We start from the raw sequence: 19,190 nt of genomic DNA, 5'->3' as shown, positions 1-19,190 counted from the left end.
AAAAATGACCCCGATTGATCCTGTTAGTGTCATTGACGTGGATAGTTCTCTTCCGGGACTGACCTTACCTCCTAAGGAAATGCAGGATGCTAAGAATAAAAATCCTTCCGATGTGGGGGTGCCTTTTGGAGATAAAGATGCATTTGAAAGGCCTTTAGCTGCGCCCAAAAAAATTCCTGAGCTCGATGCCTCGCTCTTCTTCAGTGAGATGGACATGCTCTGTGAGTAGGTAATTTTTGTAAACTCTGCTTGTCACCCTTATCTTTGTCTTTTTAACTTGTTTCTTTCATGGTTCCAAGCTAGGGTGCTCTATAATCAGACCTTTGCCAGTTTCAAGCTGAGGTGAATCACTACGAGCGTGAGAAAACTCATCTCACTGAGCAGGTTACGTAGTTTCCATTTGCGTTTATCTGAATGATTATCGGATCTCAGCGTTTTGACACCTTTGAACTGATTTACGTAGTTTGAGAAGAAAGATGCCCTAATGAGGGAGGAGCTTCGAGCCAGAGACTCCGAAATTCTCGAACTCAAACGACACGTAAGTGAGATAGCTTTCGAGAGGGATACCCTCTAGGGAAAGATGGCTTTAGTCGGGCATCAACTTCATGATGCGAGGGTGAAGAGTAATAAGTATAGAGGTCATCATACCGAGTTAGTTGCTGCGCTAACTAGGATCAAAGCTGAAGCTGAGGTGCTTATATCCTTGCACAAAGAGGAAACTATTGTAATAAATGTTCAATCCAGGAGAGTGCCTGAGGGGGCCAAAGTAAAATTGACTAGAGCCATAGAACATGCTCGGTTAGAGTCTCGAAGGCGGACTCTCAAGGATATACATACGGGGGGAGGGGGGAATTAATCTATCTATCAAGCTTGAGAGGGTGAAGACCCTAGAGAATAAAGTTGCTACTCTGCTTGCTTCTAAAGGTATGTCGAGCAGTGATTCAGGAGATGACGAGAATGAAGGCGGAATTCCCATAGGGAAAGAGGCCGTTGGAGACCCTGGGGCCGTGGCCGGAACCATCGGGACACAACCTCTGAGGGAGCCATCGAAGGCATAGACCCGTTGGTAGATTAGGGTTTTATTTGGTCTCTCCCTTGTAAGGGCTTTATAGGCCTTGTAAATGTACCCTTGTGAGCAATATATATAAAAGGCCCTTCGTTTTCCATCACTTCTCTTTTTTCCTTTGTGTTTTAGGAATAATCTGCAATGTTTTTTGACAATTGGTCCGAGATTTGGGACCTCGAGTAGACCCTTGGGTTTTCGTTATTACTGAACGATTTGTGATGATCAAAGGTCGACCGTTCGGGGCCCATCCCTCAAGTTGGGTCCTCGACTTAGATTTACTGGCCCTTAGGTTTAGAAATCGATCCTGAGATTTTTTGGATGGGGAGAATGGCTCTTATACTGGGTCAGTACAACCTTTTGGTATATGCTGGCGATAGTGGCTCTTACACATTTTCCCATAGGCTTTTAGTTAACAGGCTCAGTCTTCGAGTCGGATTTTGACTCGAGCTTATTGACCCTTAAGTTTTTAAAATTTAAGCTGGCTCTTAGGCCCTTATGCATTGGGTCGGTATGACCTCTTAATATAGGCTGGCGACAGTGGCTCTTACGCATTGGGTCGGTACGACCTCTTATATAGGCTTTATTTTTCCCTAGCTAAAGACTTTTTTGAAGTTTTGTGTTCGCCCAGCTCTTCGACGGCTCGATAAGAACCTCAATTGTGAGTCGTTATGTAGAGATGAATGAGCACCTTGGGAGGTTTTGCTCGATGGCTAAATTGTTTTGATGCCTGTTGTTTAAAGCTGATATGGTCGAAGCTCTTTTGCTTATGCCGAGGGTAGTCTAATTAACCGGTTCTTTTCGAAGTTTTTTCATCCTGTGATTTTATAGCGATGGTCGGTCATCCCCAAGTCGCGTTAGTTTGGATGGCACAACCTTGTGACCGTACTCAATGTGTTTGGTCGGAGCCTTTCAGTCCTCGAGTGAAGTAGTTTCGGTGCCTATATCGAGGGTATGCCTTTTTAGGGGTCTTATAAGTTCGGATATATAGCCTTAACTTTAAGATCGTGATTATGCCTTTTGTAAGGTCTTACAAATTTTAACATGCCTTACTTGAGGTCTTACAGATAAGTCACTTGGTACAATTATGTTTCATGCCTTGCTTGAGGTCTTACAAATGAGTTACTTGGTACAAGTATGGTTCATGCCTTGCTTGAGGTCTTACAGTTTCGGTGTTGCTTTATAGAGATCTTATACTGTCGACAATGCCTCGTGGAGGTCTTACATTTCCTAGTATTGCCACATAGAGGGCTTTCGGGCTCGAGATTTCCTGCTTGAGGTCTTATGGTCTTGATTTACTGATTTCTCGAAGGGAAGACAGTCAACGACAGTCCCCGAGACGTCGATAGTTTTTTGGCTCTGGAGCTGTTCTTTTTGTAAACTTGGTGCATCCTCATTGAGGGCTTACAAGTTTGAAGTTTCCGACCCGTAGGTCATGTGGCCTCGAGTTTTTGGCATCAGTCCCCATGTGTTCGGGAAATTTCTGGCTCTGAAGCCGTTCTTTTTGTTAAAATGGCGTGCTTCTTTGAAACGTAGAGCGTTTTGATGGAGGAGAAGATATTCTTTGATTACTTGGCACAAGTATACATGTTTTTTCCATCAGGGGCTCAATTATTCTATGCATACATGGTTCATTCGACCGTTTGGCTCGATACATCATTTTCCCGAGTGAGACCCTTTTTGGTTTTTCTTGGCTTTTTCGAGAAGGTGATCTTCGGGGCGGGGGGGGGGGGATTCCTCCCAGTGTTCGAGGTTGATTGAAAAGAAGCCTTGAATACTTGTGAAATTTTCCTTAGGTAGCATATAGATGTTGCCTCGTTAAAAACCTTGCTAGTAAAACCCTTCTTGGGGCAAAATCCTATCGAAGGAAAAGAGTACAATGTATGCTTTAAAAACCCGAGGTCTTCGAGCCCGGGGGTGTTTTGGCATCTTTCATCGGACACCTTCGCAGTAGTAATGTTTGAGCATTGATATGTTCCAATTGCTTGGAAGCTGTTCGCCTTCCATGGTACCAAGCTTGTAGGACCCTTTGCCGATCACTCCGAGGACGTAGTACGATCCTTCCCAGTTTTGTCCTAGCTTTCCTTCATTAGGGTTTCAGGTGTTGAGGGTGACTTTCCTTAGGACCAAGTCCCCGATTATGAAATGTCGGAGATTTGTTCTCTTATTATAATACCTTTCGATCCTTTGTTTTTGGGCGGCCATTCAGACCAGTGAAGCTTCTCACTTTTCATCCAATAGTTCGAGGGCCGCAGTCATGGCCTCGTTGTTCGAGCTCTCGGTGGTGTGTCAGAATATGGCACTTGGCTCCCCGACTTCTACCAGTATCAAAGCTTCGGCACCATATACCAGAGAGAAGGGCGTTTCTCATGTGCTTGATTTTTGAGTTGTTCGATATGCCCATAGCACTTCGGGTAATATTTCTCTCCATTTTCCCTTAGCACTTTCCAACTTCTTTTTAATATTTTGAATGATGGTCTTGTTTGTAGATTCGGCCTGACCATTGGCATACCGGTGGTAGGGTGTCAATAGGATTCTTTTGATTTGATGATCCTCGAGTAACTGTGTTACTTTGCTTCTGATGAACTGCTTCCCGTTATCACATGTTATCTCGGAAGGGACTCCGAATCGGCACATGATGTGGTCCCAGATGAAGTTAATGACTTCTTTTTCTCTTATCTTTTCGAAGTCCTGCGCTTCCACCCACTTTGAGAAGTAGTCGGTCATAAATAAAATAAATCTAGCTTTACCTGGTGCCATTGGTAGAGGTCCGACGATGTCCATCCCCCATTTCATGAATGGCTATGGCGACAAGACCGAATACAGCTGTTCACCGGGTTGGTGAATCATTGGGGCAAATCTTTGGCATTTGTCGCATTTACAGACAAATTCTTTGGTATCCTTTTCCATGTTGTCCCAATAGTAGCCTGCTCTGATCACCTTCCGAACTAAGGAATCGACACTTGAGTGATTTCCGTAGGTACCCTCGTGGATTTCTCGGAGCACATAATCGGTGTCCCTCGATCCCAGACATACTGTTGGGGGCCCATCAAAGGTTCTTATGTACAGAGTTCTATTTTCATCGAGTGAGAATCAGGCTGCTTTAGTTCGCAGGGCCCTCAACTCTTTCGGATCCACAGGTAATTTCCCACTTTCCAAATAATCAATGTATTTATTTCTCCAATCCCATGTCTGGCTAGTGGAGTTGATCTCGGCATGACCTTCCTTGATCACTGATTTGGATAACTGCACAACGGCCCCGAGGAGTAGGTCATCTTCTTCGACAGATGATCCCAGGTTTGCAAGGGCGTCGGCCTCGCTATTCTGCTCTCGAGGTATATGGAACAGAGTCCATTCTTTGAAGCGGTGCAATGTGACTTGAATTTTGTCTAAGTATCTTTGCATACTGTCTTCTCGAACCTCAAATCTCCCATTTACTTGATTTACTACCAGGAGGGAATCACATCTTGCTTCGATAACTTCAGCTCGTAGGCCCTTGGACAATTCCAGACCTACAATCATAGCCTCATATTCGGTTTTGTTGTTAGTCAACCTTGCAGTTTTTATAGATTGCCTGATTATGCCGCCATTAGGCGGCTTCAGAACTATGTCGAACCCGGATCCTCTTACGTTCGAGGTGCCGTCAGTGGACAGGGTCCTCACCCTAGAAGATGTGCTCGTTTTTAGTAAGAGTTCTTTCTCTACCTCGGGCACGAGGGAGGGCAAAAAGTCGGCCACAAAATCCGCCAGAATTTGGGACTTGATAGCCATTCGGGGTTGATACTCAATATCATATCCCTCGAGTTCGATGGCCCATTTGGCCAATCAGCCCGATAACTCGACCTTATGCAATACGCTTCAAAGAGGATATGTTGTTAAAACACAAATATGATGGCATTGAAAGTAAGGTTTCAACTTTCGTGATGTGTTTATTAATACAAGAGCTAATTTTTCTAGGTGCGGATACCTAGTTTCTGCATCTCCTAGAATCCGACTTACATAATAGATAGGGAATTGTGTACCTTGCTCTTCTCGAACTAGCATTCCACTTACCGCTATCTCGGATATGGCCAGATATAAATACAACGTTTCATCCTCCTTTGGTGTGTGGATTAAAGGAGGGCTAGTCAGATATCGCTTCAACTCATCCAAGACGCGTTGGCCTTCTGGAGTCCATTCGAAGTTGTTTTTCTTTTTGAGTAAGGAGAAAAAATGATAACTCCTCTCTGATGACCTCGATATGAATCGACCCAAGGCTGCTATCCGCCCTTTCTTGCACAACCTTCACATTGTTTACCACCGTGATTTCTTTGATGGCCTTGATATTATCGGGGTTGATCTCGATTCCCCTGTTAGACACCATGAAGCCTAGGAATTTTCCCGAACCCACTTTGAAGGCACATTTCTCAGGATTGAGTTTCATGTTGTACCTTCTGAGGATGTCGAATGTCTCCTGCAAATGAGTCAAATGATCCTCTACGCGCAGGGACTTAACTAGCATGTCATCAATATAAACCTCCATGGATTTGCCTATTTGATGTTTGAACATTTTATTAACGAGGCGCTGGTATGTGGCTCCCGCATTTTTCAGCCCGAATGGCATTACATTGTAACAATATGTACGGTACTTCATGATGAACGAAGTCTTTTCCCTGTCCCCGGGGTTTATCTGAATTTGATTATACCCTGAGTAGGCATCGAGAAAAGTGAGGGTCTCATGGCTAGCTGTGGCATCGATAAAACGGTCGATGTTAGGCAACGGGAATGAATCCTTGGGGAACGCCTTATTTAAGTATTTATAATCTACGCACATTCTTAACTTATTTCCCTTTTTGGGAACTACCACCACATTGGCCAACCATTCAGGATACTTTACCTCCCTAATAGACTCTATTTTGAGGAGTTTTGTTACCTCGTCCTTGATGAATGCGTGTTTTACTTCGGACTGGGGTCTTCTTTTTTGCTTCACTGGTTTGAATCTGGGGTCGACACTTAGTCAATGGGTGGTTATTTTCAGTGGCATCCCTGTTATATCTAAGTAGGACCAAGTGAAACAATTGATGTTATTAATAAGAAATTGAATGAGTTTTTTCTTGAGTTCGGGGGTTAGCCTCGTTTCCAGGTATGCCTTCCGATCTGGGAGATGTTCGATTAGAACAGCTTGCTTTAGTTCTTCAATAGTCGACTTTGTTGCGTCCGACTCTTCGGGGGCAACGAAGGTTCGGGGAGCGAGGAAATCTTTTTCTTCATCTTCGGAGGTATGCTTGTCTCCCGGATCCTCTAAGGTAGAGTGTATGGAATCTGACGTTTCCTAGTGGACCACAAATATTTCTTTCACCGTGCGCTGTTCTCCATATACTATTTTTATATCGTCTTTCGTTGGAAAATTCATCATCTGATGCAGAGTTGATGGTACTGCCCTCATGTTGTATATCTACGGCCTCCCAAGTATTGCTTTGTACCTCATGTCACCGTCGATGACATGGAATTTTGCGTCCTGAACTGCTTCATACACATTGATCGGGAGAGTGATCTTCCCCTTCATAGATTCGCCTGCCATGTTGAAGCTGTTAAGGACTCGAGAGGTAGGCATGATCTGATTGAGCAACCCAAGTTGTTCTACCACCTTTGACCTGATCACGTTGGCTGAGATACCTAGATCCACGAGTACTCGTTTAATTTGAACATTATTCAAGAGAAACGAAATTACCAGTGCATCGTTATGTGGTTGAGTCAAGGTCTCAAAATATTCCTCGTTGAATGCAAGGATGTCTTCGAGCATGCGACCCCGAATTAACCCTTCTATTGCAGCAGACACTTTCACCTGTTTGATCACGGGTCTTTAGGGAATATCGTCCCCCAATGATCATATGAATGACGTGCTAAGGTTTTCCCACTCTGCTTCCCCTGTCCATCTTTCTTTCTTCCCGAGTGGGATTCTCCTGTTGACTTTATTGGCGCCTGTTCCCGTTAATATGGGTGATGGCATCAACGTGTTGGGCATTGTGTGAGACAGTACCCACAGGGATCGGCTCTGGCGTACTCTCGGAGTTTGGTGGTGGTACACCAGTACCTGGAATAGCTACACCGTTCTCTCCATGGTCTTCAAGACCGTTATTGTCATATGCATTTACTGAGTTAGACATTTTAACCTGAAATAAAAGATTCTTGGACAAGAAAAAGTGTGAAATATAACTTGCAATGTAGTAAACCAGCAAGAAAACAATTACTATTATTTTTAGCCCCACGGTGGGCGCCAAACTGTTTATCTTGAAAATGGTAATTATAATTAGATTTGATTTTGTGGTTCTAAAAATACATGATCTATTTTTATGCTAGTTGTTAGGCAGTAAATGCTAAGTATAAGACTAGAAAAATAAGATAAGAACTTGAAAGTAGTGCGTTTAGGCAAATCGAGCGGCGAAGAATCGGGTCCTCGAGCTTTGGTATACGGGGCCTCGAGGTCGAGCTCGATACTGAGCTATGGACAGCCGATGAAGGACTAACAGTTTGAGAGCTTTGATGAAGGCTCTTTTATGACTAATAATAAGCAATAAATGAAGAACAACGAATAGAACACAATAAATATAAGCAATAAATGTAAGTAGTGAAACCAAGAGAATATATTTAACTTAGAGAGCTGAGATGTTCTTATTCTTGTATTGAATATTGTGTGATACGTCTCATCGTGTGTGCAAAAAACAGTAAAGGTCCCCTTTATATAGGAGGAAGGAATCTCAATATAGTACATGTGTATTTATTACAAAGTAAAGTAGCTGGTACATCTACTTAGCAGTCTGGTACAGACTGGTACTATCCTTGTAGGTGCTGTTAGTTCGGACTGCGTGCCTAGGGAACTTTCCGTTTCTCCATAATAACCATCGACTCATGTTGCACCGAGGTTGGGTTTAAAGAGCCATCAAGGTCAAAATCTCGGACTGTGCCCCCGGGTCTTCGAGCCTTTTTTTGAGGCAAAGCTAAGGATAAGAAATAATGATCGTGAGATCGGGCTTCCCAATTTCACGCGTATACAAGCTTAACCTTAACAGAATGTGTACAACAAATGTTCATAAAAAGCAGACAATTTGATTCAAAAAAGATAGTTTCTTATAAATATATTCAATAGTTAGGTGTGATCATGAGAAGGTCATGGTGATAGCCTAGAAATTACCCCCCAGAGTTGGCAGATACAATTATAAAGAAGGAGAGTATCTAAACACTTAGATTCTTTCACCTTAACTAAGTGATATGGACGTATTGCACTTTCAGGTGTATCTCAGTTAAGATTATCAAATAATGAACTCGATCATAAGACAAATAAGATGCAGGAAATAATATTGAGAAGTGAAGATCACAATAGAATCATTAGTGAAGGGAAAAAACATGAAGTTGAGACAAGCATGATAATAATGACCAAACAAAGTAAAAGACTATAATAGTAACTTAGACACAGTTTGACAAACACAAGCAGAGAGGAAAGTATTTCGACATTTTAAGTTCAGACTTAAGGTTAAAAGGTCAGGGGAAGGGTATGAGTTTAAACAATTTCAGATATCATCTTAGTTATAATTATCAGGTATTAAACTCAACTTCAAATATGCAAGAAGACAGAGATAAGCTCACTGCAAGTCAACAAAAGCTATGAAGTTTATGTAGAATATAAACATATAATCACTTAAGCATGAAGACTGTTGGAAAACTCAGAACAAAGGTCAACATGTATCAATTATGATTTAATCTACTTATTGTTTAAGGACTCATAACAAAACATGCTAATCACAAGAAGTTGTTAAATTAACAAATCATAAATATCAACATGTCAAACACATATAGAATAACTATAATCTACAGAATCTAACTCGACATACTTATATCATTTAGAGAGACGCACAAAAAAGAAAAAGGTGAGAGAGGTGCTGACCATTTGAGGGAAACAGACCAAACGAATTCTTTTTTTTGATCAAAATCCCAGAACCCTCGAGTTTAAACCAGCAATAGAACTCAACAAAAGAGAGGGAAAACAGTAAGAAAGCTAAGACTCAAAACCCTAAATTTCTCAGTGTCTTTTGTGTGCTTAGTGTGCGTTCATGTCTGTCTTGTTAGGTTAGAGCATTGAAGACCCCTTTTATAGGGCCATTTAAGGCCTTAGGATTTCGGGATTCAAACTTGTGAGTGGAAGGTGACGATGAATTGATGTGAGCACAGTCCGGTAAAATCAGAGAGGACAGAGGGAGAATTATTGAAGATTTTTTTACCTAGTAATATGAAGATCTGGGATGATTGTTGAAATCAAAAACCACCGGATAAAGCTCCAATGTCCAGAGGTCACTGCGTTTGACCTCTGGACCTCGAATAACATGATGAAACTCTAAGAAAACGTCATGTATGCTCCGATTTGATGGAGCATAAGAGAAATCAGGGCATTTAAAGTTGCATTCTTTGGTCTTAGGGTTCTTATTTGGGTATTTGAATTTTGGATGATGAGATGGGAAATAGTCGGCAAGAATCGCGGATAGAGAAGACAAAGAGGATGATTCTCAATTCGATTTGTAACCTTGCACAAATTTGTGCAAGGTCTGTGACCGATTTGGTCATGGCCGGTTGAGAGAAGTGAGAGAAAAAGAGGAAAGAAAGGGGTTGGGTAGGAGGAAAATGATTTTTAGGGTTTGGGTATTGGAGTTGGTCTTTGAGGTTAAGGATGGGAGATAGGATCTGGGCCAATTGATCGTTTGATCAACAGCCTTGATAAATCGAAGCTTTATACATTTAAAGAAATCAATTCTAGGAAAATTCGGGAATCGTCGGATCTGTATGATCCAATGACTGAGATAATGTCTAATAATAGGTCAAAATTTAAAGAGAATAAATAAGGATAAATGTGACCGTCAATGATTTGGATCAACGACTCACATTGTTTGTGTTTGTTTTATGAGTGAGATTAGAAAGTGACATGGCACGACCTGGTTGGTTCGTAAAGATAGTGGTGGATTGCCAACATGGAATATAGGGTCTTTTGGACTGAGTCTCATGAGGTAATTGGGCTTGGGTATTTTGGCTGATTTTGATTTAAAGAACGGTCAATTGGTGTTTAGTTGTTCAATTGCAAATGTAGCCATTTTAGTATTTAAATCCTTTTGAAATCAATTTAAATAAACTTAACAATTTCAATAAAACACGTGGTAAAATTATAATTATTATATATTAATTATTTTACTTAATTAATTATAAATACTGCATATTTCAAATTATAGCTCATATTTCAGAATATTAACATAATAACCTAATTTATTAGAAATTAAGGAGTAATTTTGTCAAATTAATTATAAACCCTATGTAATGCGTATACAAAAAATTGTGTTAATAATCATAAAAATATTAAATACATTTTTAATTATATAATATTAATACTACATGATTAATTTTGAAACTAATACTTAATTAATTTGTATAAATAGATATTCATTAGTAGAAATATTTTCAAAGTATTTATTGTAAATTATTAAGTGTGAATAAATTAATTTTAAAAGAGAGGGTCAGAATTGGCCGTCAACAGTTGCCCCTTTTTGACAGAGACGATGAAACAGCCGCCCCTCTTTGATCGAAACCAGGAAAACCATCATTTTCACGTACCCCTTCACTTTGGGCCCATTCTCATCGAGCGGTAGACTTGACCCCATGATCTTGGAGTTCTACCATCAGTATCAAGTCTGCTTGGCATAAGTAGGCCCCTCTGTGTGGCGGACGATAGCATGTCTATGGCGGTTGTCCCAGGAGACAAGGGAAGAGCTCACCTTAGCTCGTATGATGAACCTCTACTCCCCCAAGATTTTTTGTGGGGGAGTAATAAACTTTAGCAAACATGGCCACCATGCTTTGCTCACATCATAGATGACGACAACGATCGTGGATGGATGAAGTGATTCATCATTGTTTCCACCAGGGATATCATCCCGGCCATAACTCCATCTTTTCATGAGTCATGGACTCGTACACGTAAATTCAACGTCTGTCTTTTCTTTGAAAAAAGGTTGTTTCATACTGTTAACGATCCTTATTTTTTATTTTTTTCAGCAACTCGGTGGATATCAATAAGTGTTGAAAGCTTGGACCAGTGGGTTCAGAAGATTCTGTACATTACCACATCTGAGACCACCGATAGAAAGAATTGGCCCCAAAATATGGGTGGAAGGCCAAAAATCACGGTAAATTGACTCGTGAGATAGATCTTCCGCTCATCATATTTTGGTTTGTATACGAAAATTGGTTAACTTATTTTTTTGTTGAATTCAGCTCTTCCGTAGGGCTCTGTTACCGTCCCCCATGAGGACGTTTTGGCTGATCCTGCAGAGGCTGGGAGGTTGCTGAAAGATGCCTTCACTGGAATAGGCACCATCGGATCAACTTCCGGTGCAAGTTCTTTCTCTCTAAGTCCTCGTTCAGAGAGCAATCAACCAAAAAGGCGGCGCTTCTCCTCGGTCGAGGGAAAAAATAAAAAGGTAAAGAACGCCGCAGCTAAGCCAGCCCTAGCCACTGTGGTGATTGGTGATAATAGGGAAGCCAGTGATGAAGGGGCTTCCCTTAAGAGGAGACAACGACCTTCATCAACTGAACATAATTCTCAATCTAAAGAATAACACTTACTTAGGATGACGCCCAAGCGCTCTGGGGAGAGTGTGACCTAGTGGAGAAGGCCAATTCTCGCTTTCGAGCCCTAAGTGTTGCTTCCGATACTATGAGACTGAATATCGGGCCTCTTCCGTCTTCGGTTCATGAGCAACCTATAACCAGTACTGCCTTGCCACAACTACTTCTCAACCCACAACGCCATCAGTTTCATCTCCTTCATTACCAACAATTGCTACATCACCCCCACCGGCTGCAGACGACCAAGAGGAGGATGTCCCTCCTTCCCAATCTCCAGACCATGGGAATTTGGGACACAACTATTTGACCCCCTTTGTAGATCCCTAAAGGAGGAGGATGAGTGTCTCCCTCTTGGTCTTTACCGAGTGCCATTTGTTGTCCCGACCGGTGGAACTCGCCAATTACCTGAAGCTGTTGGTTTCATAGAAGGACAAGAAGAAAATACACTCTTTTTTGGGGGAGTGTATAATAAATAATTCCATGCACAATGTAACAACAGTATGGTACTCGCTCTCTTTGTTGTTTATTTTCTCTTGATTTGTTATGAAAGGATTTCTAACTTGGATTTTTTCTTCGCATTCCAACTTCCTTGCTTCTAAGGGTCTTCAAAAGTTGATCCTTGATAAAGAAAAGCTTACATCCGAGAGGGATCAACTGTTTACTGAGAGGGACCAAGCTGCTACTGCCTCCCGGCACTAGAAGCAAAAGCTACTAAAACTGGTGAGTTGGAGGCTCGGTTGCAGTAGAGCGAGCAAGAAGTGATGGCCCTTAGCCAAGAAGCCTCCCAGTTAGGTGTACAATTTCAAGAAGCCGTGGCTAAATTGTCTGAGGTACAAAATATTGTTCTTGCTGATGCCGAGCATGAGGCTGCCTCTACTTAGAGATTGAATAATTTGGAGGCAGCCTTAAACTCCAAACTAAAGAGGTTGCTGCTGCTGAGGAGACACGTGACTAGATGGAGGAGAAGTATAAGAGGGTCATGGAACACAATTAGGTTCATATCTCCACTATCGTGACCTTGATCTCAGCCTTAGGGCCACAAGATCTGAGCAAGATAGCCTTTTAACCGAGGTTGATCAGCTTAAATAAGAGCTCCAACACCGAGCGTATTCCCTCACTATTGAGAAAATGCATTCTATGTATATCTTGAGGAGAAAACCTTGGAAAAGGCCAAAACGAGCGTCATTGATTTTGATACCGAGATCGCCAAGGCCCGAGAGCTGGAGTCAACCGCCCAAAGGTGTCTCCTGGTTCTACGCGATGCAACTGACTCTTCTAGTTTTAGTTTTGAGTTATAGAAAACTGAGGAGGAACTTGAAGGGGATGATGATGAAGGCCAAGATCCCGAGCTGGCAGTAGATCTGCCAACTCCTCTTGGGGCGCGGACGCTTCTCTTCCCCCAAGTTTTAGGGACACAATAGTTTAGTTTTTTTGCTTTCTTTTCCATTTGTTGTTTTCTTTTCATATTTTTGCACTTGTGTTTCTTGGCATGTTGTTATATAAAAGTGCTTTTCGTTTAAGCATTGTGAAAAGTTTATTTTTTTCGTCGAATTATGGAAGGCTTCGGGTGCATTTTTCCCGGATAGCATTTGGGTTTCGGGCATAAATGCTTCCGGAGCCAACCCTTTACTATGAGCGTTTCATAAGAGATGGCCCCTTTATTTTTATGGTGCTCTTGAAGAGGACGTCTCCTATTCATTCCGGCACTAACATTTGAAGTACTTGATTAACTTTTAAATGATAAAATTAATTCATCATTTGGACACGAAACAAGATAAAAATAAAAGGACTTTACTTTATTCCTTCCATTTTCAAAAGTACATAAGCATTCATTTTGCTGAAAAGAAATTGCCATTAGTTTTGGCTAATTTGTACAACTTGTTTCTACGGGGCTAGTCGCACAGTCCCCGGTCCCGATGATACATTCTTGTTCCTGAATTTCGTAGTCCTGTTTTCTGTGGGAACCAGGTTGCTGTATTCTCATATCATTCCCCCCCAGTGTTCGAATGCGAATTTGAATACTGGACGTCTTGCTCAATTGAAGATTCCACTAGTGAATGGTTGGATAATCTTTGGTCCGATAGCAAGATTCATTTCCCATCACGGACCTTTTTACCTTGCCAAAGATTATCTAACCACCTCCAGTGGCTTGTAGTAAAGGGGCACTCGTGAACGGTTAGATAGCTTTTGGTCCGATAGCAAGCTTTATTTCCCGTTAGGAACTTTGCTGTTGAGCAAAAAACTCTCTATCTATCCGTAGTGGTTTGTTGTTTCCTTGACTTGTCATTTAAAGGTCTTATTTATGCTAATGACAGTTCCTTCGTAGTATGCTTTCTGTTGTTGACTCGTTAAAAATCATTCCAAAAAACCCAATTAGGACAAAAACTGGAATAAGAGAAAAAGAGTGCAGCACACACTTTCATTATATGCGATGCTCATCAGTAATAGTACCTTTTGAGGTGTGCCACATTCTAGTTTCTCGGCAATTTTACTCTGTCTTGATTTTCTAGTTCATATGATCCTTTCTCGGTGATAGTTGAAACCCGGTAGGGGCCTTCCCACGTCGGACGCAGCTTCCCTACATTGAGCTCTCGGTTGTTTTGAGTCACTTTTATTAAAACCAAGTCTCTCGCTTTGAAATAATGGATATTGGCTTTTCGATTATAGTTGGACCACCATCATTATAAGCACCAAGTCCCTGTATTAGTCAAGCAACTCAAATTTAACCAACAACACTTCGTTGTATGCTTATTCGTCCGCCCGGAAGTATCTCATGGTAGGTTCTCCCACTTCCACCAGGATTAGGGCTTCTTCTCCGTATATGAGAGACAAAGATGTCTCTCCCATGCTTGAATTGGTCGTCTCTTGGTATGCCCATAACACTCTCAGTAACTTTTCGGGCCATTTGCCTTGGGCTGCTTCCAATCTCTTTTTGAGATTTTGAATAATCACCTTATTTGTCCATTCCGCTTGGCCATTTGCGCTCAAGTGGTATGGAAAAAATATGATTCTTTTGATTTGCAAGTCTCCAAGGAATTTCGTGACCTTTGCACCTATAAATTATGGCCCGTTGTCACATGATATTTCTTTGTATTCTGAACCTGCAAAATATGTTCTCCCACAAGAAATCAACCACTTCGCGCTCGCCGATTTTATGGTAAAGACTTGCTTCAACCCACTTAGACAAGTAATCAGTTAAAATCAAAAGAAATCTTACCTTACTGGGAGCAGGTGGCAGCGGACTGACTATGTCCATCCCCCATTTCATGAATGGCCAAGGTGACAATACCGAATGCAATAGTTCTGCCGGTTGATGTACTGTCGGCGCGTGACATTGACACTTGTCGCATTTTTGAACGAATGTCTTAGAGTCTTATTCCATTTGGGGCCAATAGTATCCTTCCCTAACTAACTTTAACACTAATGAGTCCGCACTTGAGTGATTTCCACAGATTCCTTCGTGAACTTCTCTCAGGATGTAATTAGCATCGGAGGCTCCTAAATATCGAGCCAACGGGCCTTGGAAATACTTTCTATACAAACGACCTCCCCTAAAGCTGTAACGAGCTGCTTCAGTGCGTAGTGCCAGAGATGCCTTTGGATCTTTGGGTAGTTTGACATGCTCAAGATAGTCGATGATTTCATTTCTCTAGTCCTAGACCAAATTGTCGCATTTACTTCAAAATAATCGTCCACATCCAATGCCGAAAGCATGAGTTGTACGACCGTACCAGAATCTGATCCCTTCATTTTTGTGGATGAGCCCAGATTGGCTAGTGCATCTGCTTATGCATTTTCTTCTCTCGGGATGTGGGTGATTGAACATTCCCTGAATCGTACGAGCAAAGCCTGGACTTTCACTACATATTGTTGCATGCGTTCCTATTTGGTGTCGAAGATCTCGTATTCCTGATTTACTACCAGTTGGGAATCACATTTGATTTCAATGACCTCAGAGTCTAGTTCCTGGGCCAGTTCAAGTCCCATAATCAAAGTCTCAAAATCGGCTTCATTGTTCGTCAAGGGAACAATTTTATTTCCTACCTCAGGGTTTCTCCCGAGGGCATAATTATTACTACCCCAAGCCCCAACCCTTTCACATTGGAAGCTCATCCATGAACAAGGTCTAGACTCCTAATGTCATTTTTGACACCATCACCACTTCTTTTGTGTCCAAAGGCAACAGTCCGACACTAAAATCAGCCACGAAATCGGCCAAAACTTGTCATTTCATCGCAGTCCTGGGTTTATACTCGTTGTCAAATTCACTCATTTCGGCTGCCCACTTAGCCAGTTGACCTAACAATTTAGGTTTGTGAAGGATATTCCGTATGGGAAAAGTTGTCACCATGGCTATCGGGTGGCATTGAAAATAAGGCCTAAGCCTTCGAGCAGTGACTACGAGAGCTAAGGCTAATTTTTTGAGGTGTGGGTAGCGAATTTTGGCTCGCGTTAAATTTTTTCTAATGTAATAGATAGGATATTGCTTACCTTTGTCTTTTAGAATGACACTTACCGCTACCTCCGAGACCGTTAGGTAGATTAAAAATTCTTCAGCTTCCTCTTGTTTCAATAGTAACAGAGGGTTTGATAAATACCTTTTCAAGTCTTTCAGGGGCTGCTGGCATTCCGAAGTCCATGCGAAGTTGTTCTTCTTCTTCAGAAGTGAGAAGAAGTGATGGCATTTTTCTGAAGACTGAGATAGCTGGTCAGGAATGTCCTCAATGGCTTTAATTTTATCGGGATTGACTTTGATCTATATTTGTGACACCAGGAAACCCAAAAATTTACCAAAGCTGACTTCAAATGCACACTTTTCGGGGTTAAGCTTCATATTGTGTTTCCTTAGGATGTCAAAAGTTTCTTGGAGGTGTTTCAGATGGTCACATGCATTGAAAGACTTAACCAACATATCATCTATGTAAACTTCCATTGTTTTCCCTATTTGCTTTTCAACAATTTTGCTCACAAGCCTATGATAAGTGGCTCCAGTGTTCTTAAGCCCGAAAGGCATCACATTATAGCAATATGTGCCAAAGTTCGTTATGAACGAAGTCATTTCCTTATCCTCTAGATTCATTTTTATTTGGTTGTACCCGAAATAGGCATTGAGGAAACTCATAAACTCGTGCCCGGCTATCTCATCATCATTTGATCAATGTTTGGCAATGGGAACAAGTCTTTTGGGCACGAAATATTCAGATCCTTATAATCTACGCACATACAAAATTTATTATTCTTTTTTGGAACTATTACTACATTAGCTAGCCAATCGAGATACTTTACCTCCCGGATTGAACCGATATCAAGCAATCGAGTTACCTCTTCTTTGACTAACCTATTTCTGACCTAGAAAATCGGGTGCTTCTTTTGCCTTACTGAAGGGATGTTGGGTCCAGGCTTAACTTGTGCATGGCCACCTCTAGCGGAATACTTGTCATATCTATATGAGACCACGTAAAACAATCAACATTAATTTTAAGAAATTCTATAAATAATGACCTGAGCTTAAGGTTTAATCTTTTCCCCAAGTGGAACTTCCTTTCTAAGAACTTCTCGGACAATACAACTTGTTTGAGTTCTTTCGTTATGAATTTGGTTGCGTTTGTTTCTTCCGGTACCTAGAAATACCTTGGTACTTGATAGGATTCTGACGGCTCCTTCCCTTTACCGACTTCGTTTGGCTCGAGAGTAGGCGTCAGTTTCTGTAATTGCTATGCTACATGTTCCTTCCCTTTGCTGCTGGAAATTGAGATCGCATTCATCTCCCTTGCCATCGGTTGATATTCTCTTATTTCTTTAATTCCTTATGGAGTTGGGAATTTCAGAAGTTGATGGTATCTTGATGGCACAACCTTCATCTCGTGTAGCCATGGTCTTCCAAGAATAATGTTGTAGCCCATGTCATCGTCTACTACTTCAAACAGGGTTGTCTTCATGACCCATTCGGCATTTATGGTCAGCGATATCTCCCCTCGGGTCGTCACACTTGCTAAGTTGAACCTGGCGAGGAGCTTTGTGGATGGATTGATGCTTCCGGTTAGCTTGGCTTGCTCCAGCACTCTCCATTGAATAATGTTGGTTGAACTTCCCGGGTCTACCAAAACACATTTTAATTTAAAATCTAAGACATTAAGAGAAATTACCAGGGCATCGTTGTGCGGTAATAGGAGCCCATCAATGTCCTCCTCCGTGAAGGTGATATCGTCCTCGGCGACTTCCTGGAGTCTTTTGCTATGAGTCACTGATACCTTTGTCTTTTTTGCTACGAAAAAGGTTACACCATTAATTTCATTCCCCCCAAAAATCATGTTGATCATTAGACGAGGAGGATTTTCTCCTGTCTTCAAGGGTTCCGCGTTATCCCTGTGGCGGGCGTAATTATGTTTAGCCCGGTTGCTTAAGAACTCTATGAGATGGCCATTTTTCAGCAATGTGGCAACCTCCTCGTACATATGCCGGCAATCAGTCCGGTGGATATTAGTCCCATGATACTCACACCAGAGATTAGGATCCCTCTGGCTAGGATTAGATCTTATCGACCTGGGGAACCGTTCTTCTTTAATGTTCCTCATCGCCATTACTAGCTCCACCACACTGACATTGAAATTATACTCGGACAGTCTAGGTTAAGTTGAATCTCGGGAGCCTGGTATCTCTTTGTCTTGCAACGATCTGTTATTTCGAACACGGTCGACTCTTGCCTCAACTATGTAATGATCTGATCTTGAATGGCCCATAATAGCCTTTTGTTGTTCCCCCAGGATCTTCACCATTTTTGCAACATGCTCATCTTCAGCATCATCAAGAGTTGCCTCCCGAACGTGTCGTAGATATTTCCCTCCATGGACAGGCGTGGTTGCATCCTCCTTGTTGCGGGTATCACTGATCGAATCTTTGTGTTGAGGCAGATTTTCTTGGGTCTTAACATTGTGTGCGAAGTTGACATCGTTGTCTTCCATTTTTAAAGGTTTTATTGCTAAGAAACAAAGAATCAAATAGATTAGTAATAGATGCAAGGATCAACTTAATTACAAACTGTTTAGGCCCACAGTGCGCGCCAAACTGTTTACCCATAAAATGGTACAGTTGAATTTATAACATGGTTTATAGACAAGCAAATCAATTTGATACCAAAATGATAGATAAACTAAATGAAATGAAAGACTTAGCGTTGAAATCGAGATAAGATAGCAAATAGATTGTTCCGGGAGTAAGGCTTCCGACGACAGTAATAAGAATATCAAAAGATAGAAAATAAAGTATTATTGAGCTTAGAAGCATAAGTTTGTCAGAAATTTTTTATCCTACAATGGCTGTTGAAGTCACTTGTTTACCATGAAAATGGTAATAACAATTAAATTTGATTATGGGATTCTAAAAATACGTGATCTATTTTTTATACTAGTTGTTAACAGATAATGCTATGTGTGAGACTTAGAAATGAGATAAGGGTTAAGAATGAGGTGATAACTAAACCAAT

At 41.5% G+C, this 19,190-nt stretch overlaps 1 protein-coding gene across 1 annotated transcript; it reads right to left on the bottom strand.

Annotated features, from left to right (window-relative positions):
* Window positions 1-17,514: 17,514 nt before the first annotated feature.
* LOC104209979 (uncharacterized) lies at window positions 17,515-18,288 on the bottom strand. Its single transcript, XM_009758753.1, has one exon. It carries the CDS (start codon window positions 18,286-18,288, stop codon window positions 17,515-17,517), a length of 774 nt encoding a protein of 257 aa, XP_009757055.1.
* Between the last annotated feature and the right edge of the window lie 902 nt (window positions 18,289-19,190).

The sequence above is a fragment of the Nicotiana sylvestris genome, chromosome 10, assembly GCF_000393655.2.
Source record: "Nicotiana sylvestris chromosome 10, ASM39365v2, whole genome shotgun sequence".
Lineage (NCBI taxonomy): Eukaryota > Viridiplantae > Streptophyta > Magnoliopsida > Solanales > Solanaceae > Nicotiana > Nicotiana sylvestris.
This window is presented reverse-complemented; position numbering and strand designations above follow the sequence as displayed.